We start from the raw sequence: 23,097 nt of genomic DNA on the forward strand, positions 1-23,097 counted from the left end.
AGTGTGCCTGTTTCTTGTGTCCACAGCCCCACCGTGAACACAACACTGAGAAACCTGGGCGCTCTGTACCGTCGTCAGGGCAAGCTTGAAGCTGCCGAGACCTTGGAGGAGTGTGCTGTGAGATCCCGCAAGCAGGTTAACCATATTTATAAAAAATATGAAATATGCATGAAGCAGCTTATCACTTACTGTTTTGTCAATTCCGAAATGTTACTATGTGAGTCGATCTCATTCTATTTTTCCCCCCCTCTTACAACATTGCTTTGGATCCAGAGCAACTCAGTAAGTGACGGCCGCCATAGAGCTTCCACCTTTCTCCCTGGACATTCCTTCTATTTCACAGCCATAGAAAATATTTCTTCCTGACTTTTAAGTCACATGATCCACGATAGGGTCTGTCTCATCCTTTTTTTTATCTTTCCACCATGATTGTATATTATCTGCTACACATGCAATCTAATTTCTTATGAAATGTAAATTAATTTGGTGGCTGTTTTCATTACCCCGAAGTAAGGTTCCCAGCTCATTAAAACCAGTGTAATGTAAAGAAAAAATACATCTGACATACCATGCTTAACAACAATTGTATGTCATAATTTAGATAGTGGGTTCATTTACTTACAGCTTCTGCTTCTGTAGCATGTTTAATTGTGATAATTGTGCCAGTTTTAAGGTTTAATCTTCCCGCCCATCTACTTTTGTACTGGCCAAGGTTCACCAGGCAGAAATTATACATATGCTCACAGGCAAATAGCCACTGGATAGTCTGCCGCCGGAGAGGCTGGCGCCTTGACCGGGTAGTCTGCTCAAAGCACCTCTTTCCCGAATACACTTGTTTTGCGTCCTGTTGGCTGCTCAAGAAGGTGGGCGTATGTTTTGTCGGGGTGGGGGGTCTACTGGGGGCGGCTCCTCAATCAAAGGATGAACAAGATTGCTCAGGGGTGGTTGAATGGAGGAAAACACCTCCTATTTGGCGTGTTCATGGTGAGCAATTTGTATTTTAACAAGGCCGCAAAAAGTTGATTTTGCATGATGCAGACCCTTTAAATACTTCTATTCAACTCTACACTTTCAACCATTAATCCACTTTCCTAATGTTTACATTTACCTTTTGCAATTTTGGTGTTTTCCTCTGCGTGTTCTTCCCATTAGGGCATTGACCCTATCCACCAGACACGCATGGTAGAGATCCTGAAGGACGCAGACGGCGACAGGCGAAGGAGCAGGGAGAGCTTGAGCAGCGTTAAGTACGAGAGTGGCTCTGAAGCTGGCGAGGAAGTGAGTATGGGCGTGGAGTGGAACGGGGTGAGTACAGATCCACTTAAATTGAATCTTACATGCAAGTGGTCCTCATTGGAAGTACAAGACAACTTGATCCTATTAAAGGGAGTGTTGACTGGTACATAATTCTTTTTAACCATTTTACCATTTTTAAACATATTCTGGAATTGCCACCAATTAGTGACAATAGTATGTAAAACAACCTGTTTGGATTTGGACTGGATTTACGCAGAGAACGCTGTTTGTACAAGCTCTCCTTTGCCTTGTCCTTCCGATGAGGGGTTTCCATCAAAATCTTTTGGTTGAAAGATAAAGCTGATTGAGTGTCTTGGCATGGCGACATGTCCTATTTGACAGTGTATCTGACTTATGTTTTTGTGGTGTTGTTCGTTGCTTGCCGATATCTTGTTTTGTTATTTTGTTGCCATTGTTTCTGCACGAGAGCCGTCATGAAAAAGATGGCACAGGCTCATGCTTTGGCACCTTGGCAACATATTACTTACCCTGGGATTCACAGAAAACAAATTTAAATTAGCAATTAAATTCAGAATTCTCATGGCCATCGTCCTTCTATGAACCGAGAAATATAATTTACAGGTTTTCAGTGCACAAAAGTATGGCCATTTAATCTTCAGATTACCTTCATCCAGTTTTAAAATGTCCACTGAGGTTCACGTGTCAGTCCTTTTGCTCAACTTCATTAAATGTATCATTACTCATTTCCCGACATTCAGTGCAGCAAATTGTACAGTTAGCGAAACACAGCTAGATGCGTGTCCTAGTTAGAAGAAACCCTGTGGTGAATTTTACATGATTGTGCCAGGAGAAATGCCTTGACTGAGCCTGTGCTTCTCACACACTGTGCAGCATCGCGCTTCACCGCTCCAGCCATTTTAAACATGCATGCAGCCATTCCAGTCAATGGACTTAACCCATAAACATGCGCACTAATGGACTGTGTGCTCTCACTGGGTGCCATATTAACACGTTGTCTGTTTCTCTGAGTGAGTGTTTACATGAAGAGAAGGTGGCATTTTGTGATAACACTTGCGTGAATGTAAATGTGAATGTGAGCATGAGTGCTTCTCCTGTGAGTGCTTTTCTACACATGTTTGAATGCTGTTGCAATGCTTTATAAAACATGTGATGATGTGCGGAGGATAGCTGAGGGCCTGATCTGTCATACAACAAACAAAACAAGACCCGTTGTCTTGTTTGTATTTTGTTTTCTCAGCACTCATTTGACACCGTTAGTTTGACTGTAAGCCTAACCTTCAGACAATCCATACATGTATTCATTTCCAAAGATTGGCGCACAGGATCAGGTTCGCACAATATCAGACTAGCGTATCTGGTGAGCAAATTCTTGACTGCCCACCTTTGACCGCACACTCGCTAAGTGATGATGGCACGTTTATTTGGAATATCACAGTAATAATGTCTTGATGTTGTCAAAGACACCATTTCATGTTAGTTAGTCTATGTTGAGGTCCCACGGTAGAAGGGTGGTTAGATGCCAGCAAAACTATTTGTCTTAAATTTTTAATCGTTGAGTGTCTCATCATGAAATGCATGATTTGACTCCTGGTTTTTGCTTTCTGCTGAATGCTTCTTGTCTCTTTGCATGTTGTCTTTTTTTCCATCCTTGGCTTATTTCTTTTATCGCTAACCTTGTTGGTTACTATTGCCATGACAACCAATCAGCCTGTCCATCAAAATTCTTTTCTGCATTGAGTGGATTGTACTCTCCCTTGATGTCTCTCGTCGAGCGAGGCTGGGTTGGTATGTAGCACAGTGCTTTTGCGTGTATTTTTGTTGAAAGTGAAGGATTGGGATTGGAAATTTGGATCAGTCTGTTCAATCCCGCATAGCGCTACTGCAAGATGTCTCAAAATCCCATTTTGTCAAGACACACTCGATTTTAAGTGTATCCATTTCAGTGCTGATGCTTGCTAATGGTCCATCTCTGCAGCACACAATCACTACCAAATTCAGACCGTGCTACTCAGAAAGGAATGAAAAACGGCTGAGTCACAGTGACGGCAAACACCCACTCGCTGAGTCGCTGCATCTAAAATCAGGGGACCAGCACACAAAGTCATAGTTTGGATTTTGTCGCAGTGTTTAAATTATGTAAATTTAAGAGATTACACTTGCTATAATTTAAACTTGCTCAGAGTTGCACAAGTATCGCAAATAACACTCCAGCACATTGATTAGGTAATGCGCCAAGGATGCAATGGAACCTCCTAACTTGAACACCTCAATTCCACTAGGTTGTATAAATTACAAAACAATTTGTAGGAAATAAAGGAAACTGAAGTAATGTGTTTAGTCTAATTGTCAGAGTCCAAAATACATTCACTGTATAAAACATAATGTTTTATGTTATCAGTTATAACTGGGGCAAATTTAAAAAAAGTGTTTTCAGTCAGACCAGACTTTAAAAGTAGTAGTGTAAGATTTGAAAATGTAATGGAGGATTAATGTACAAATGCCGCAAGGAGCTCAATTTCCATTTGCCTCTTGGACATTTGTTTCCCAATCTCACTTCTGGCGATCACAAAAAATAGGCAAAACATTTAGAGTTAATCCTCTTGGCTGTTCATTGAGTCTCGCAAGATTTCATTATGCTTCGTGAAATATAACACGACAAAGTCCCGCTTTTGTGGCAACTCCAGACCCCCCTGCTTAAAATGATTGAACTCCAAATTGTACATCTTTATGGGCATTCAGCTTGGGAGGTTCCATTGTAAGATCCTGAGAGCACATTTTACCTTTTAGAATAATGAACTGGGATGAACAAAATTAGGCCTAGTTGTTGGATTGTAGTGCGTATAAGGGAATGAGTGATGTGAGGAGGGAGGACCAACCCAGAGCTGGTCGTCTTACAACCTGTGCCATTTTTGTCTCTTTCTCTTTTTCTCTCTTGTCAGGCCTAAGCCATCAAGATTATTCCTCCATCCCTCTCTCCCTCCCTCAACCAGTAGCTAAAGGATATGTGTTGTCGCTCCTCTGCGGTGTGCCCCCTTCCCAGCAGAGAAAGCCCCTCTTCCCCTTCCTCAGCTGTCACATCAGTCCGCTGTCCGATCGAGAGCTGCCGGGACGTTTGGTCTTCTCATCTTCGTCCCTCCTGGTTTTCTATTTCGCTCTTTCTGGCATTACCTTTTCCTTCTACTAACCCCATGTAGGCAACTTTTCCTCATTGAGCACAACCATTGTGTGTGCGCATGCATAACCTCAGCCTCCCTCACTTCCTTTTCTTTCCCTCAATTTGCTTGTATGTATTTTACACATGTCAAACAGTATAATAAGACATATTTACATTTCAGATCCAAGTACCCGATTTTGGTTCACTGCAGATAGGCAATTTTCTTTGCCATGTTGATTTCAGGCGATACAAATCCAATATCGTTGAGTGTACAAACCCAATAAAGTTGTGACGTGCTAAACAATGTTCACATTTATCTAGAGGAAGATTTGCTAAACATTTAAAAACTGAATGTAGTGATTTGCAAATCATGTTCAACCTATATTTAATTGAATACACTACGAAGACAATATATTTAATGTTCAAATTGATCAACTTTATTGTGTTTAGCAAATAGTCATTCACTTAGAATGTTATGGCTGCAACATGTTCCAAAACAACAATATTCAATAAACGTTGGAGAAATGAGGGCACTAACTGTTGAAGCTTTGTCGGTGCAGTTCTTTCTCAACAGTCTGCGGTCCCCGGTGTCGTTTTTTACGCTTAATAATGTGCCACACATTTTCAATAGAAGACGGGTCTGGACTGCAGGCAGCCCAGACTAGTACCCACACTCTGTTACTATGAAGCCACTCTGTTGTAAATATGTGCACAATGTGGTTTTGAGATTATCTTGCTAAAATAAGCATAGCCATACATGAAAAAGACACTGCTTGGATGGCAGCAAGTTCCTCCAAAACATGTAACTGTGGGTTCACCTGTGGGATGTTCCAAACAGGTGTTTGATGAGCATTCATCAACTTTCACCACCTTTTGCCGCTTTTACTGGCTTTTTTGGAACATGTTGCAGCCATAAAATTCACGTCACAACTTAATTCGAACTGGGTTTGTACATGGAATGGACACAAGAAACTACCCAAATTGCATGTTAACAAATCAACAGGCACTGCTGACAAAATGTAAACAAACAGTAAGGTACTACAAGCAAATGTTACTGTTCATTGTTTGGGTCTGACTCTTTCCCCACTGGCTTAAAGGAGGGTAACCTCCATATTACTGACCGCAGTCAGCAATTTTGCTTATTTAATGTTTGACAGGCCTCGCATGCACCAATACATCTACTGATCTGTTTCGCCGACTTCAAGTTTGCATTGATGTGACGGGGTGTATCCCATCCGTGAGCTTACGCGGCACTTGCATTGCCACAACTCGGTTCATCTCAGATTTGGGTCTAATTTTCTCATTCTCTTTACGCTGCATTGGCTCATTTATGGATTGTTCCACTTTAGATCAAAACAAATCAAAATTGACACTTGAAACTTTCGATGTGAATATTGCTCTATTTGACTGACTGAATTCCTCTCTTTCAGAGAAAGCTATTCCGCATCACACATCACCCACTTTTATTTAAAGTTGTCAAAAGTGCTCTGCTTAGCAACATTCTTTTTTTATATTGCAGGTATTTTTGTGTTTAGTGTTGTGACCTAATCTCAAAATGCCTAAATTTATGGTACTATGTCATTTCACGTTTGTATCAAAATATCATTATCTGAATCGGCCAGATGAAAAAGGGAGCCTTTATTGTTATTGTGATTTAAAAACTTAAGAGCTTTATGTCATTTTCTATAATTATTTTACATTTTTGTGCACATTTTTTGGGCTACATAGTAAGGCGGTAGTATTTAAATAAATCACAGAATTGTCTGTATCCGATTCTGACAACACATTTGTCAGATCACATCAAGCTGTTGCCATAGTAATTCATTCTGTGGTTTGCTTTTTCTGTCATCAGTGTCCTTGCTCTTTGCACTCTTTTTTTTGTGTGATCCACAGAAGGTCACATTTGCAAAAGAGGAAAAAAGTGGCATGCTTTTCTACTTTGTGTCAGCAGAGAACAATTAGATGAGAGATGAGAATCAGATGTCGTGGTCTCAAGCAAACGTTATTGCCTTTTCTTATTGTTCTTATTCAAGTGGAAGCCGTGACTCGCAGTCGTGTTTGACGAGTGCATTTGTGTATACATTCACAGTGGTCGGTCACATAGTTTAACCTCGCCACTTGGGTGAAAAGAGTTTTAGTTCTTTCATCAGCTCAACACCCACAACAGTTAATTCACCTTTCACAAAGTGAATGTGCAATGACCTTGAACACCTTGAAAGTGTCACTGTTGGCTGTGCTTGTGATGCATTCATTTGCTGGCTTCAGGCTTCTACTTGCCTTGATTCTTCATTCCTTTTCAACGTGCATCTATACCTCTGCTTTTACTCTCAGCTATAGAATTGACCTTGTGAGTCACATAACTATAATATCAATAATGTTGTGTTAGTGGAATGCTTATTTATTGAACTGTCTACTCTTGACATATATCTATAGCGTGACTTCATTTTCCCAATGTAGTGTTCACATGACATTACGTCTAGTAGCACTAGTAGTAGAACTGCGTCATATTTACTAATCTGCATTGTGAATATGGTTGCAGCAACTCTTGTTGGCATCTCAAATAAAGTTTTTTTTTTCATCTGTGAACTTGCCTTTTTTGTATAAAACTAATTTTGGACCACCAAACCTTTCGGGGAAAAAACTCATCTATTTTATTTTATTCATTGGTTCATTTCTTTAAAGATTTCACAACCAAAATACATTTTTGGAATGATTCCTTTTGTCTGTTTACGAGTGAGGTCACTTGTTGCAAGCAAAGTTCATAGGGCACAATCGTTACTGCACCATTGCTGGATGAAAAAAAAAGTTGGCTTTTTAAGGGGAAAAACAAATACAGAGAATACGGTCATAACTTTACAAAATTTTAACTACCGGTAATCTTGAGTGAAAAAAAACACGGGATGGGGGGGTTAAATGGGCCATGTTCTCCCAGAGCCGTTGTGTGCATTTTCCCATCAACTTACAGTCTGCAATATTCAAACTGCTTGTGAAATTTGAATGCTAGCCAAGGCTACTACTTCGGTCGTGTGGCTTAATTATTCATGTTGGAAAGTTGCCAAATGTGAGATGTTACCAGTTAGATGTTGTGTTTTTTTGGAATGGACGGTCAATTAAAAGTCTGAGAGCTGAAATTTTTGTGACGGACTGGTGAGAACGACGACTTTGGCGGTGGTTTTCCTAGGCCCAGTGATGTGGCCGCCCCCTTGGAAATCACCATTACACACACATATTTATATACACACCCTTGTTCAGCTCCTTGTGTTTACCTTGCTAACCGAAGTTAAATAATCCAGCCACGAAGAGTGTCAGCACTCAGGGCTTTGTGCTGCAGCTGCGACTTGCCGACTGAATGTGTCTGTGCGCGTGTGTGTGTGTGCGTGCGCGTGTGTGTGTGCTTGGAAAAATAATTGACACATTTGGTTACGCCTTCTCTTCATTCTCTGACTTTTTTGTCACGGCTCGACAAAATTAAATTCGAAGCATAAAATGGGGCCAGAGAGGGATGATTAATTTTCAAAATATTTGCCATTGCTCAATGATTTGGTTGTATAAACAATTATAACATATGAGGAAAAACTTATATTTTAACGCTATGACTTCTACCTTGAAGAGCTTTTCATCCAAACACGCAGCAGGAATTGTTGAAGCGCCCCAGGAGGGTTTAACATATTTCACAAGAATTTTGGATGAAATCGAAATTCATATTATTTTGGCCACCTCAAGAAAGCTAGCAACTGTATGCCAGGACTGATTTTTTCTTTTTTCTATTCATTCAAAGAGGCACTGTGAGTCAGCTACTTAAAGCATTTTAGCTGTCAGATATATTACTTTATTATGTATTCATAGTTATATTTAAAACATTTTTTATTTGTACTTATAGTTTTATATTACAATTTTGATGTTACTTTATTTACAATAAATTTTCCCATCTCCTGATTAAGTGAATAAAAATGGGTTTTTAAATGTGTACATTCTAACTACCGTAACCCATTTTAGGGGAAAACCTGCTAAATGAATGCAACAATACGGTCATGTCAATCCGGGTGCCCCTGTCCGGTCCTGAAGAGCCCCTATCCAGCCGGTTTTAGATGTCGCCCTCCCCCAACACGACTGATGTAAATGCTCCGTGGATAAAAGATTCTAGAACGTAAACAGGCCAGATGTGGCTCCTGGCCTACACTTTTCCCACCCTTGTTACGGACTAAGTACGATATTCCGTTTCTTTGAGAATTTACTTTCCTGGAGTAAAATAACTATTTGCCACAGTTTTACACCTTTTCTGTTTGTGGTGTACTTTTTTTTCCTCTCTTCACAGTGGCCAATCATACTCCTTTTGGAGTATGATGATTATGTGTATATTTGTCTATTGTGTCTGTGTTAAATATAAAATTATTATTTGCAAGTAAAACCGAGCCAAATACTAGGCTGTCTTTGGTTTTTCAATTTTGAATGGGAAGCTGAGTTTTGGTGGTCACCTCTAATGCTCTCAATATACATACATCTCCCCCTGTTGGTTATGAATCTTATCACAACCAACATTTTTCTCGTTTCAAAACAAACCAGGACCAGTCGTAACATGGACAAATACATTGATATCTCACTGGATGAGTTTGGATCTACTTGCACTTGTTAAATGTTTGCCAATAATTAGCTGATTTTTACGTAGCTAGAAATTAATGATGAAATGATTCATTCTCTGTTGAGTGTGATGTGAAGTTGTGTTCTTCATCGCGATCATGTGGCTTGATGAGTGTGTGTGCGCAGGACGGCAGCGGAACACTCCAGCGCAGCGGCTCTCTGGGCAAACTCCGAGACGTCCTGCGTCGTAGCAGCGAGCTGTTGGTCAAAAAACTGCAGGGCAACGGACCGCCTGAACCTCGCAGCACCAAGTAAGTACCGCAAAAACCAAGGAGAGAAAGGATTAGATTAGCCTTTGAAGTCCGCTCATTTGCATGACGTAACATCTTCCGCTCTGCTTGCTAGCATGAAGCGAGCCGCTTCATTGAACTACCTGAACAAGACGGGTGATGAATTATTCCAGGTGAGGAACCAGTGACATTCCGTGAAGGATTTTTATTTTTTTATGTACCGGTAGTTATTTTGCTGGCAGTTGTGTTGGATGGGCGTGCCAGAGATTTGCTTCCAGTAAAATGTTTCCATCATGTACTGAACAAAATTTACATCTCAGATTCGAAGCAATAATTTGAGGGTGAGCCGAGGCCTGAGCTCCAGCACCATGGATCTGTACTCCGGAAACTGAGCTGGAATTTGAAGTGAACCTTCTCGACCTGCCAACGTCAGACCCAAAGATGTTTCCTCATAACACTTGCATCCAAAGACCCTTTCACTTGTCTGAATGCACATGGATTCTGGTAAAAATGTGCTTGCCTTCCTTTGTTGTTGTACAAAAGTTGCCACCATTTTGATTTTGCATCATCATTGTACACTTGGAGTGATGTTAAGAGCATGACACCAAGATCCTTTTCTCACATATCCTGTGCCATTCTTTTTTTTTTTTAACAGTGCTGATTGTCCTTTTCCTTCTCCATGAAAAGTAATCATACATTTTGTTTTAGTCCTCTCAATGCATAAATGAGCTGTGTAGAGGTTTTGAAATGACATCTTGTAGATTTGCTATGATTGGTGAAACTTCACTTGTCTCTGTTTGCCGGTGGAGATGTGGCATTGGACTAAAGCTTTGGGATACAGGGTGAATGAATACCTTACTGTCATCACGTGACTCGCAGACCACAGAATGGAATGACATTTTGAAGTCAAATAGGCTGCTACTTTCATTCTCTTTTAGTTTTGAGAGCTGTGCGTGTTCACAACATGAACAAGGCAACTCGTATAGATCATGACAAACATCCATGTGACCACCCACTTAAAAACAACTCCAACTTGAAATTGTTTACACTGATGAGGATGTGATTTATGTTTGAATTGCTACAATGTGACTGTCATAGTTTGCACAATGCTCAAATACTTGTCTTCTGTCTTTTAAATGAAGTGATTCAAAAGAACTGCAATGTTGGTTAATTGTTTTTTTTTCTCTTTCGGCGACACATGAATAGGACAGTGATACCTTCAGTCAATTGCTTCCAACTCGTAAAGATGTTCAAATCGTGACTTGATTCGAAATTACAATTGCTGTTTTGTCATGAACATTTCGTTCAGTTGATTAAAAAGAAAAGTCTCCCATGTGTTGTAAACAAATGGAACCAAAACAAGAATTAAAGTAACCAAAAAAAATTGTCGTCCCTGAATATGTGACCCATAACCCCTTATCAATTAAAAATCGATTGGCTGAGACTGGTCGCACAAATACGCACACAATTTGCGCCGAACAAGAAGCACTTGAAATCGTTCCGTGAGTTTGAATGTGGTTGGTTGATTCTGAACACATACACAATCCTCGTTAAAAGTGGTTGTTCACACTTGTGTAACCACTTTAGCTCAGTTGTTCATTTTTAGATCTCCTTTGTCCAGGGTATTGGTAACAATGTTGGGAAATGTAGTGAAATAATTTAGGTTGATCTATTTTTAATAGATATTTTTTTAAACGTGACATCTGTTGAGGCGTGTGTAAACCTTTCATATCCAGTATGTATTGCATTTGCAATACTCTGTGCATCACAGGCGCAAAATCAAAAACGTGGCAGTACAGTAAGAGACTGCTTCACAGTCAAGAGATTCTGGGTTTCAATGTCGGACATTTGAGGTACTCCGGCTACATTGTCATCTTCCAAAGAACATGCATCCAAGGTTGACATACCAGCAGGTGGCAATGTTGTTTCGTTTTTTAAGCACTGGTACCGGAAGATGTAACAAGAAACAAAAAATATATGAGCGCGTAAATTATTCGTGCGCTCATTTCAAAATACAATTCATATTTTGGTAACGTGCTTGGGAAGTCATCAGCCGAAGTGAACTTGTATCGTGTAATATGTCATCATATTACAGTAAAATGAAAAAAACAAAATTTTTACAACGTGTGAGTTTTATTTTGTCGTCGAAAAAAATTCACATTTGGGATACAAATTTAATTGATTAACTTTGGTCAATGTAATTTCTCATTTGGTCAAAAATAAGTTTAATCTAAAGTTTGTTTTGAAAATCCAAACAGGAAATGGAGTGTATTACTAGTCCTGCTTTCACTACTACAAACACATTCACAAGGCGAATGAGAGGAAGCCAACTTGGAAACACAGCGGAGGGATAGAAACAAAGTCGGTGAAGACTTGAGTTACTCAGAGCTAGGCGTCACTGGACTGGTGGACCGCCGAGGAGGCAGCTGCACGCGGCGGCTTGTGATGAAACACCGCTGTCCGAGTTTACAGCTCTAAACTCTAAAAATCTAAAGTTTTTAGATTTTGCTTGACAAACTTTCGGCGCGTCTTCTGTCGAGTGCGCTCCAAGTGTGCCCTGTCTGTCCGGCCTGGGAAACGAGCGACCCGTCCCCACATGCCTTCTTCCCGCTAGTCAAACTCAGCGCCCAGGTGAGCTTCAAGTCCGGATCGCACGCGGACCTCAGCAGGTAACGGTGGTCATTTCACCCACGGCGGTCCCTTTGACGCCCCCCAGTCACGCTTCACGACTCTGGAGAGAAGCACCGAGGAGCCGCCGAGCTCCAAAATCAGGATATGGATCTAACAACAGAGACCGAAAATCGACGCGGCGAGGGTGGGGGGAGACTCCGAATCGACCCCCTGTACGTTGTCGCTATCATCTGCTTCCAAGGTTGGTACATGTACTTCATACTACTGTAGGATTCGAACGCTAAACTAACATGCATGCAGTAACATTTTTTTAAGGAATGAAATTCAAATATCCCTTCCCAATCTTTACAGTGACAATTTTAAAAATAGATTATTTTTTTCTACAAAAAGTGGATATCTATTTTATTTAATGGAAGAGTGTTTCATATTCTGCCTCTCGGCATATGCAAATTCATTCATTCATTCATCACTTGAAAATTAACTGATGTGTGAAGTTCAATTGAATTGATGTGCTACAGCAAAATTGGTTGGCAATCCTCGTGATTCGCTACTTGCAGATTGAAATTTCATGCATGGTTTTTGGAACCTATTCTCTGTTATTCCCTGAAAAACTCACTCACCTACTTGATCTTTTTTGGGGCGAAGGTAATTGTCCTTTCTCATAACTATTGCTGTGGTGCCACTTAATGGCATCTTGATGCCAAGGAACTATGTAGAACTGAGTTGAAGAGATTCATGGAGTGCTTTTTGTCAAAGGACAAATAGCCGAAAGATGCCACAGGATTATAAAATCCTAATGGGGTGTCAATTACTTACAGGCTTTGGCTACAGGCTTTTACTATGTGCAGTAGGCCTCTGTACCAATTTATTTCGAAACGCTGTACTCCGAAGTTGATGATACATATTTCTAACCATTTTATGTTTTAGTAAATGTAAATATATACTGTATATACAGTATATATCAAAGAATGGGGCTTGATTCCGCTGCTTTTCTTCCTCTTCAATGCGTGGAATCATCGTTCCGATGTGAAGTCAATTCTACTATAATTTAGTGGGTTTGTCCCTCCCGTTCTGGGAGCGAATCCAACTTGTGCCTTCAAAATGGGAGATGATTTCACTCTGATGCCTTAATGTTGTTTGTATTTGTCCATAGTCGAACACGCTATCTCAGGTCAAAGAAAGTGGAAGGGGCTCTCATCACACGGTCAAACTTAATGTTTGTCCTGTTGCGATTGGAAGGAAGTACGTAAATGTTAATGCGGGATAAGCGCAGGCATTGTCCGGTTACGATTGTAAGCACGTACGTAAATGTTAATGCGGGACAAGCGCGGGCATCTATGCATCACCACCGGAGCAGCCTTTTAGTTACTTAAATGTGTTCCTGGTGCTTTTCTTTCACTGTTCTCACAACACGCTTTCTCATGATGATACTGTATTCCTTTTAGGCATGATGCAAGCGTCTCTCAGACTTTGTGGGTGCCATTCATAATGCAGGTCTGGCCTTGATCACGGCTTTCTGGCTTGTGATAAAAGAAGCGACGAAGCACAGTCTTGCTGTATATAGTCTTGTTCATGAAATGCTAATAGTCTCAGTTGTATCAAAATGGTCCCTTTTAACAGAACCATGCATGAGCGTCAAACGTGTCGTACCACACTAATGCTTTTGCATTAGGCGTTGTCAAAATGGCTATGTGTCCTCTTAAGTTAAAGTATGCCTCTCGCCCCCCGCCATCCTCCTCAGGGTGCCCACTTTGGGATGAATGTGAGCTCTGTGTGCGGGGCAACAGGGGAGCTGGCGGCTGTTTACAAAATGCATGAATAGAGCCAAGCCAGGTACTGTTGTGAGAGCAAGTGGGGCCATTTTTTTGCCCATTGCCCATTTTAGGAATGCCTTATTTTATTTTATTTTATTTTTAATGTTTAAGAGCAGAAATCATCATCATTGTCCATAGAACACAGTCTTTCTAGTCAGGCATGTGGTCGAAACACAGGTGGGCATAAATTGGTGCCCGGTTTGGGTGAATATTTCTGTTTAAGTCTATTATTTTTAATTTGCTTTTGTTTTATGTGTGTCAGTTTCGGGGATGGACTCCAGCACGCCTACAACCGTAGTGAGGAGCAGATAATGGCTGGATGGATAAAATATATTGCAAATTTTTTTTCTCCGTTACTATTTAAAAACATTATTGTATTTTTGATATTGTTTAATAATCAAACAAATCAAATAAACATCAATTAAATGAGAGGGAGAGATATACTGACCAATATTTTTGCAATTTAGAGATGCTTCTTGGGTGATTAATGCAGAAGGCTACTAATTTGATACACACTTCTGAACCTAATACCAAATAAATGTTATTCATACCATGATTGCAAATAACAGTTATTTTTGTCATAGATTAAACAGACTAAAAATATTTTCCTTCAAATTGAATAGAATGCAAATTACTGATTTGGTCCACACCATGTCAAAAAAAATCATATATATATATATATATATATATATATATATGTATACATATATTATTAAAGAAAAAGAACTGCAGTGATTATAATTCCGTTGTGTAATTCAAGCAAAAGCTGCACGACACAAAGGTGTCCTGCGTCTGCTTGTTTCGCGGTCGCCCTGCACTCCAAAACTGACTTACCGGTAAATAGTTGTGCTTTATCCGAGGCAGGGATCAGCGTTCTAGTGAGACGGGCAAGTTCCACTTGAAGACCTGAGCGTGACAACAAAACAAAGAGCGGAACAAAGAACCCGCTGAATAGACGTGAATCATAAGATCTGGTTGTGGTTATCGCAATGTTTTCCCGTTTGCACAGAATTTGAGTTCTGGGGGAGGAATACCAAAGGTGTCTGGCGTCTTGTGGTTCTGGTCATTTACCAGAAGTGTTGATTCAGGTTTAGAGGAAACCTTTTTGAACTGGAGAGTTGACTTCTTTTCACACGGTAGATGTGTGCAGCGTGCACTCAACCCATTCGACGGATTCGCGCCGAGGCGAGGATCCTCTTGCACCGACGGCAATCATGATGGCTCGCTTTCTCAGATTTGGCTTTCTTGTCATTTCGAAACAGATGCTTGTCTGTCTTCTCTTGTTCGCCGTCCTCCGTGACCTTGAAATCAATCCAGGTTCTACCGTCTTGAAGGATGTTGAGCTTGGTTAAGTGAGTTTCTTTCAAAGGAGTAATGGAGCCTGAAAGGCACAGTGTGTGTCCTCAACCTTTAATAAAACATGCCTCCATTTGGGTCCGAGTTTGAAACGGCTGCAATGTTACGCTCATGCTCGCATCTTGCCTTAATTTGATGCTCAAAAAGGTAGTTCAGGACCACACAAGACCCCCTCACAGCAAGGCAAACTTTGGCTTCAAAGAGTCGACTTTGCTCCTTTCTGGCCTGATAATGTTTTTTTTTTCCTATAAGCCTAAAATAAATTCTAGCAATTCCTTCCTTTTTCAAAGTTGACGGACTATTGAGAATGGATTTGTGTATGTGCGGTGGTGAAACTATGCAAAGCTGTACAATTTCTGGCACATTTTATGAGTGGGATCAAATCTCTGTAGTGAAAAAAAGCCTAAGTTCATGATGGTGTTTGCTCTCCGTGGGCAACAAAAGCCAACAAAATGACTGCAACTGCCATGTGGCTCGCTTTAAATGATGATTACTGCACCTAATGACCCGTGTGGGTTTGTGACAAAGTGTGTGCGCTGGCTCTGGATTTTTGTGCTGGCTCTGGATTCTGTGGTTGTGATTTGAGTCGGGTCTTGCAGAGATCTCCTTTCTATGCGGTTGCGGGTCTCTTTGGCTCTGTTGTTGCCTCTCTTGTTTGGAAGGATCTCTGTTGTTTATTGACTCAGTGCCTTCTTGCAGTCCTGTCTCCTGTTTGACTTGCACCGTGCACCTCAGACGTCTTTGTAGTTGTTTAGTGTTCTCCACTTTAGGCATTTCTTTTGTTCTAGCTGTTCTTACACCATTTTCAATTCTTTGCAGCCATGATTCATCTGAATTGCACACCAGATGAAGTTCATAATGAAGCAAAGTCCTAAAACGTTCCTCTCACTGCCAACAAACGGTCTCATTCTGAACAGATTTTTTTTTACTAAATAATGGCACAAAAGTCCTTACAGGCTGAGAATTGATTTTTATTTTCGTTTTATGTCGCTCACCCACTACATCATCATTTGTGTCCCTGTCAGATCAGAATCTTTAAATTAGAACATTTTAAAAAAATATTTTTTTACAGTATGCCCAACCCATTCAATTCCGGTTATTTTCAGGCACTCTTTTGTACTCCACATTAAAAAATAAAAAATAAAAAAAAACATACTTGGGATTGAATGTGTGATTTCGTATAGGACACAAACATGCATCCCTGGTCATGAATTCTTGAATGTGTGTCATGCTCTCACTTCGGGATGAGTCCACTCATTCATTGATTGGCTGTAATCGGTGTACATAGACGGCAAAGGAAGAAGTGATAAGTCTTCATTCTGCGAATCATCAAGCAGGATTTAGTCACACAATTTTTTTTTTCAAATATGGAGGAGGCCAGGAATTGATTTTGGGTTTGACAAAACTGACGTCTGTCCAAATAACATTGTAAGATGTGCCAAAGAACGTTCGCTGTGAAGAGCAATCATCCGCATCATAGCTAGGTTTGCGAATATATCACGTGTGGTATGTGTGGGGACATTTCAGAAACTATTTGTCAAAAAACGGCGTCTGTGTTAAGGAGTGTCTACAATATGACATATTCCAGGGTGACATATATTGCGCAAATCGCCATATAACAATTTTTTTCATTCTGATTGCTGATTGTTGTTGGCAGTGGTAGACCAGTACTCTTTTGCAGCTCAAAATGTAATGATATATTTCATTATGGAGTAATAGACCCTTTTCCCTTTCAAACGCTTTTCAAGTACAGTCAATATAAAATGAGAAGCTGGGATTAAAACTCCCAAGGATGTATCTAAATACGTCTTTGGGAGTGAATGAGTTTAAGTTCCAAATATTCATCAATGCCGGTAGACTAGAAAACAAAAACAAAATGAACACACACACATCCAGGAGTTGCTATTGGCCACCACTCACACGCAGACACGCTTACACGCTTACACGCAGCAGACTCATCATCGTCACACACTTTCCCCCCATCATTGGCCTCCTGGGCTGTGAGTCGTCATCCAAACTCGAGCCAAGGAGATAACCTCTTCACAAAGGGAACTGGAGCTACGCTTGGCATGCCATCGAAAGCTTTTGTCCCCACGCTCCACACTACGTCTATTTCTCTGTGGTTATGTGGGTTTTTCTTTAGTTCTTCATGGATTCCGTGGTTCCGAGTATAGTCAAACCTTGGAAGGCATAAAATAAGGTTATAAAATGAGTGTTTGTTTTCATATACTTTGTAATCATTTAACATTATTGTACAGATGCGCATACAGTAGGATGGTGACCCGAGACCTCAGACAAAGACACAAAACTACTGTAAGCTATGTATTTTCTCTCCTAATGTTGTCCAGGGGTCTCTGACCATAGAAACGCCTAATCTGTTGTTTCTGGACAATTTCTCAGCTATTGCAGATAACATCAGATCAGGTTCCTTTTAGACGCCATTAGTCCTGAAGTTTTTACTAGTTTGACCCCATGTGGATATCACGTAGTGCTGTATATCTTTACGACAACACCTCCCTGCAGGGCAGGTGTGAGTCTCCTCACAGGGCAACACAATTGCTGTTTTGTCCCCAGACCGATGCCAAGCATGCCGCGGTACTCAAATGCTCCAGATCTAAACGTGCAGGAATGCTGAATTTGGCGCCCTACTATTAGAACGCGGGGGCAAGAATAAAGGGTCGGCAAGAGAGGAGAAAGACGTCTGGCTTGTCATTGCATAATCCCAGCAGCTATTAACTCTTTGTGCGCTGAGGCTGAATGAACTCATCACACCAACAGGCCACAAGCAGTGTGACACCAGAGCACCTCTCAATCGGCCCGACACAGCAGCCGATTGAAACCGAGTGAAAAGGTCACTGGTGTTTAATTGGAAGGACCTTTAACTCCGTTTGATACCAAAGTGCGCAGGGTCAACCAGCTAACCACTGACCCGGAGGTATTTGTGTTCGGCAATGTAATTGCTGCATGCGCCACATGCACAGATAAATTGAGGGCAGCCTCTTCAAGTGGAAATATAAGGAAGTTGTGCTTCACACTTTTATCCCCCCAGTCCCCCCAAAAAAGTTTCTGATGCTCCGGTCAGCATGGGAACACAAAGATGTACTAGTCTTGGCTTAGGACACACTGGGTTGTGCTTGGTGGGGTGAACAGAACCTCATACATTCAAGAAATGCTAATTGAATATAAACCCAGTAGGGCTCTTGGGTCTGCAGGTTGGGGTCAATTGGTGGAGCCCAGATTTCCAAGCAAATTTTATGAAGTAACATTTAGCTGTTATGCTGCAAGCCAACGAGATAAGCTGCCAACCGAAGTGAAGTCAGCCCCAAGTGTAAATGCTTTTAAATCGAGGATAGCTTTTATGCTTTTCTTACCTATGATTGAGGTCTTTGAAACCATTAAAATATTTTTTTTCCAAATTCTTGTTCTCACACGTGTCCTTTGGTATTATTATTATTATTATTATTTCAACTTTTTATTTCTTGGCTCGGCTATTTAAATTTCTTTAACTCCTTTGTAAGTGATTTTAAATGTTGTACTTTTAATTATGGGAAGCACTTTGATTTATCTTGTTTTTGAAATGTGCTGTATAAATGGCTTGCCTTGTGCAATTGGCAATGCGAGTATTTTTTTTTAATTCTTATTTTGTTTTTAACTTGGATACGGTCTTGTTTGAACACATGCTTCTCATGACATGAAGCTGTGCTTTTGCCCAAATTGCTGCAGTTCAATTCGGCTCACTACTTGAACAAGAGGGTGATCTGAAGGTTAAGTTAAGGTGTGTGTGCCCTTTGTGGTGATAGCTGCATCTGCTCTGTTTATAGTTTGACGTCATACTGTGTGCTTAGCTGACAAAGAGACAAACAAAATCACTTCATTTTGGCATAAAATCATTTTAAAAAGGTTCCTTGTATGTCGCCAAATCAGCTCAGTTTTTTCTGCTGATTGTCACTTCTAGTCCTAATATGATACAGATCATTTATTTTGGTGCCCTTCGAAAGGACAATGACCAGAAAAAAAACCCTGAGTAATGACATGAAAATGTCATGAGGTGTCTGTACACCTTGGTTTGGGCGCCAGCAGTATGTGTGGCTCTTGGTTATAGTCAGCATGTGAATAAATGATTTCATGCTCACTCATTTTGAATGTCAACCAAGTTTCACAGTGCTTTTATATCTTTTTAGGTCACGTCTTTGTTCGATTCTCCCTGAAAAGCGACGGCTGTCTTAGTCCGTTGCCCTGCGAGCGTAAGGCAGGGAACAGTTTTTGTTTGTTTGTTTTTTTGTTTTTCTTTTATTGTGAAACTCAACTCGCTCACATTTCTTCTGGCCTTGTTGTGATTTTATGTTGCATGCCTCCTCTCAAATGACTGGAAAGTTGTTGGGGAGAGAAAAACAAAGGTCTGCTTTGGTTTTGAACTTCAGCCTTTGCTGGCTGGACGGTTTAAGTCTTTGAACAAAACACTGCAGTTGGTCTGAATTATTGTTTGCGTGGGGGGCCTTGTGGGAAACGTTCTCGCTTTTACTATTTACAGCTTGCAACATTCTGATAAACCGCTTAATTCTTATGGTTTGATTTATCCATCCACCCCCTTTCTTCAGCACAAAATACCTTTATCTTAATGGTGGTTGTACCTTTTTATTTTCCGAGCACTTATCAGACTCTTAAATGAATATGAAGTTAATACTGTACAAGATCGTGCTTTTAATTTGTTTACTATATTATACTCATTAGTGTAACTGGTATAGCTGTGACATCCGGTTTAATAGTGGGCGTGGTCAAAAGATCTATTGAATGTCTTATCTTGTAAAATGACCTTAAGTTTGTGTTGTGTTTCTGGCAATTATGCATACGTGTCGCATTTGCGCATCATGTCTGGCATTGTTCGCTATTTGTCAAAAGCAATTACGACAGCGGTGAATGAAGCTCATTATCCATCCCGTTATTTCTTTTTCTGTGGTTTTAATTATGTGAAACAAGCTCCCTGGCTTGATCCTGTGCTCTCACTATGGAGCGACTTGCACTCTGTTTCACCTTCCGCAGCTTCCATTCAATTTGTTCGCTGTAGCTTCACAAACCGTGCCATCGAGTAGATCCCTCTAAACGCTGGCCTGCTTTCAGCTATTCTGAATTTACGCCTCCCTCGAAGTAGGTGTCAAGTTCTGGCACATCAAAAGCAGAAGGGTGATGTTTTTTGGGGCACTTCCCAACCAAACTCATTGTTTTTCGCTTCCAAATGAGTGCTCGATGTATCTGCTTCCAAATGTATACCTCAGAACCAGGAAAATCAATTCATGTTGCTTTATTTGGGGATGTTTCACGTGCACACACTCACACACTCACACAAAAACTCCGCGATTATTTCCCCATCTTACCCACAAAGGTGATTCCTGTTTGTCTTGCATTCTTCTCTCCATCCTTCCTCACCACTGTAGCCAAAAATGATGGAAATGTATATACATGTATGTGTTATGGATATTGTTTTCGTAAAAGTGTTATCCTGTCCGTTTGTTGTTTATCATGGGTATTCCGAATGGCTCTGTTTTGTTTTTTGTGTTACTGACGACTTAAGCAATACATCTGCTTTTGCATAAAAAGTAGTACTTCCATGGTCGACCTCACAGTGCAGAGGTACCGGGTTCAACTCCAGCTCCGGCTTCCCTGTGTGGAGTTTGCATGTTCTCCCCATGCTTGCGTGGGTTTTCTCCAGGTCCTCCGGTTTCCTCCCACATTCCAAAAACATGCATGGCAGGCTGATTGAACACTCAAAATTGTCCCTAGGTGGTGTGAGTCTGGGCGCGAATGTTTGTTCGTTTCTGTGTGCGTTGCGATTGGCTGGCAACCCGTTCAGGGTGTCCCCCACCTACTGCCTGAAGACGGCTGGCATAGGCTCCAAGCACCCCCCGCGACCCGAGTGAGAATTGAGTGGTATTCTGAGACTTGTATTCTTTGGCATTCGACTCAGCATGACTTAGATTTGTTCTTGATTGATACCGATTTGTCTTACTGTTTATTGTGCATGTTAAATTGCTTCATGTACAGCACTTTGTATGCAGCGACGGCTGTTTGAAAGTGCTCTATAAATACTGTTGACTTGACTTGGTTTGGAAAATGAATGAATGAATGACTGTTCTACCTTGCCAAGTGTATTCCACATATTAACCTTTTTAGGCTGGATCAATTGCTTGCTAATTTTTGCAATTTGCGATGAACATTATCATGACCTAATTCTTCGCGGTCAATTAATTGCAACGTTTTCCCAAAGAAAAAAAATAGTTACAGTATGTTTAGCAGGTGCACATTGCAGATCTTACGTTGTCTGGCCGACCTATCTTGCATCAGATCGCGCTGATTTTTTTTTTAAATCTAGATTTTATTCATCATCATAAGCCCCTTTTTAGGTGGTGCATTAAACCACAGGTGTCAAACTAAAGGCCCGGGGGCCAGATCCGGCCCGGCACATAATTTTACGTGGCACACGAAAACAAATCATCTGTGTCAACGTGCATGGTCTTGCTAAAATCTATCAAAATCTCAAATTGTCATGTGTACTAAATAATGTTGAGATTTTGAAATTATTTTGTTACCCACTCACTTGAACGATAATTGAACAAACTATTAACTTTTGACTTATTAACTTATGACCTATTAACTATTGACTTATTTCAAAACTATGCTATAGTTTTTTTTTGGTATACAAGTAATAAATCGATGAGACTATGAAACAATTTTTTTCGGTGTCATAACAGCCCTGCGAGGGAAGACCTAACTCCAAAGTGGCCCGCGACAAAAATGAGTTTGACAGCCCTGCATGAAATCCTTATTTTTCATCACTAGCAGCGGGTTAAATTCCGACAATGGACAAATGCAATAGGTTCCCCTCCAGTACAATGGAGTGGTCTGTGCAGGTGCTGAAACTCCGGACAACATTTCCGTCCTTATCAGTCGAGGTGATGAAAGATGCTAAATTTTCCCGGTTGCTCCTCCTGGTTTAGAACCACAGGAAGTGTAGACTTTGCTATGGTGGTTTCACCACGTTTTACATCACGGTGATTGGAGAGCTCCGCAAGGTCCTCTTTGTTCCACACGCCTTTTTTTTAATTTTTTTTACCATCCCTGTGTACCTTCATTCAGGTCCAAGTCTAGTCAAACGGCCATAGCCTTGTTTTCCTCATTGTGAACCATGTCGCTGGAGATGTCGGGTCTATTTGGGTGCGCGCGTGCATGCGTGTGGTCAAAATGTAAGGCACAAGCTGTGGTCTCCCCAGAGGATCTGAGTGACAGCAGGCGCAGGAGATGGCGGCTGTGTGTTTTGCTGTTGGCTTCCTGTAATGCAGATGGGAGCTCAAAACTGCAGGACACACAGAGTTGTCACTGCCTCAGGAATTTCCAAAATTGTCCAGACACACACTCACACTATGCACGGAAGGGAATACTGTATGTACTTGTGTGTGTGTGTGTGTGTGTGGGGAGGGGGGGGGGGGGGGTTGGGTGGGTGTGTGTGTGTGGGTTGGGTGGGTGTGTGTGTGTATGTCTGTCTCTTGGATTTGTTGGCTCTGGTGTGTGGCCACAGCAGAGCAGTTGGCGGTATGGTGGTCAGTGTGTTCACTGTGTGTAGGAACATAAATGTTCAGCGTGACAATTTAATCACTTGGAGAGCCTCAAATGTAATTAAGAATAATGGTTGCAACTAAGAGCATAACTTGCTTTAATCTGATTTTTTTTATATTCTTATTTTTTTTACATTTGCTAAGAAATCACAAGCGCGGCTTCTTTTTCTTTTTTTAGTAAGAATCAAAATCTCATGTATGGCAGTAAGTTGTACAACTTAGGGTTTTGCACCAGAATTATTTGCTAGCTTCCCTTTTTTAGTTATTATAAATGTCCCAGGCAAACGTCTTACTCTGCCTTTGTGCATTTTCCTCCTAGCTTGTCATTTCTCATGAAGCAAAGAAAAGGTTGCCTTGAAAGGTACACCCCTGCCTACTCAGCAACTGCA

General features: G+C 40.9%; 2 protein-coding genes across 10 annotated transcripts in view; both read left to right on the forward strand.

The window, feature by feature from the left end:
- The window catches only part of klc1b (kinesin light chain 1b), a 125,808-nt gene that overhangs the window by 12,959 nt on the left and 89,752 nt on the right, over positions 1-23,097 (forward strand). For 2 of the 8 annotated variants that reach the window (XM_052080467.1, XM_052080468.1), the window contains exons 12-16: positions 27-135; positions 1,153-1,305; positions 9,197-9,321; positions 9,416-9,473; positions 9,621-10,455. In XM_052080467.1, the coding sequence (XP_051936427.1) occupies positions 27-135; positions 1,153-1,305; positions 9,197-9,321; positions 9,416-9,473; positions 9,621-9,692 (517 nt within the window). In that variant the 3' untranslated portion in view covers positions 9,693-10,455. Of the gene's footprint in view, positions 1-26; positions 136-273; positions 283-1,152; positions 1,306-4,217; positions 5,098-9,196; positions 9,322-9,415; positions 9,474-9,620; positions 10,456-23,097 lie in introns of those variants that run through there. The other 6 variants (XM_052080469.1, XM_052080470.1, XM_052080466.1 and 3 more) reach the window with 5 other exon arrangements.
- Positions 11,601-23,097, forward strand: part of ptk7b (protein tyrosine kinase 7b) — a 62,632-nt gene continuing 51,135 nt past the window's right edge. Inside the window, exons 1-2 of one of the 2 annotated variants that reach the window (XM_052080407.1) lie at positions 11,601-11,931; positions 12,017-12,172. In XM_052080407.1, coding sequence (XP_051936367.1) covers positions 12,076-12,172 — 97 coding nt within the window. In that variant the 5' untranslated portion in view covers positions 11,601-11,931; positions 12,017-12,075. Of the gene's footprint in view, positions 12,173-23,097 lie in introns of both variants that reach the window. The other variant, XM_052080406.1, reaches the window with a different exon arrangement.

This window comes from Hippocampus zosterae, chromosome 11 (genome assembly GCF_025434085.1).
Source record: "Hippocampus zosterae strain Florida chromosome 11, ASM2543408v3, whole genome shotgun sequence".
Lineage (NCBI taxonomy): Eukaryota > Metazoa > Chordata > Actinopteri > Syngnathiformes > Syngnathidae > Hippocampus > Hippocampus zosterae.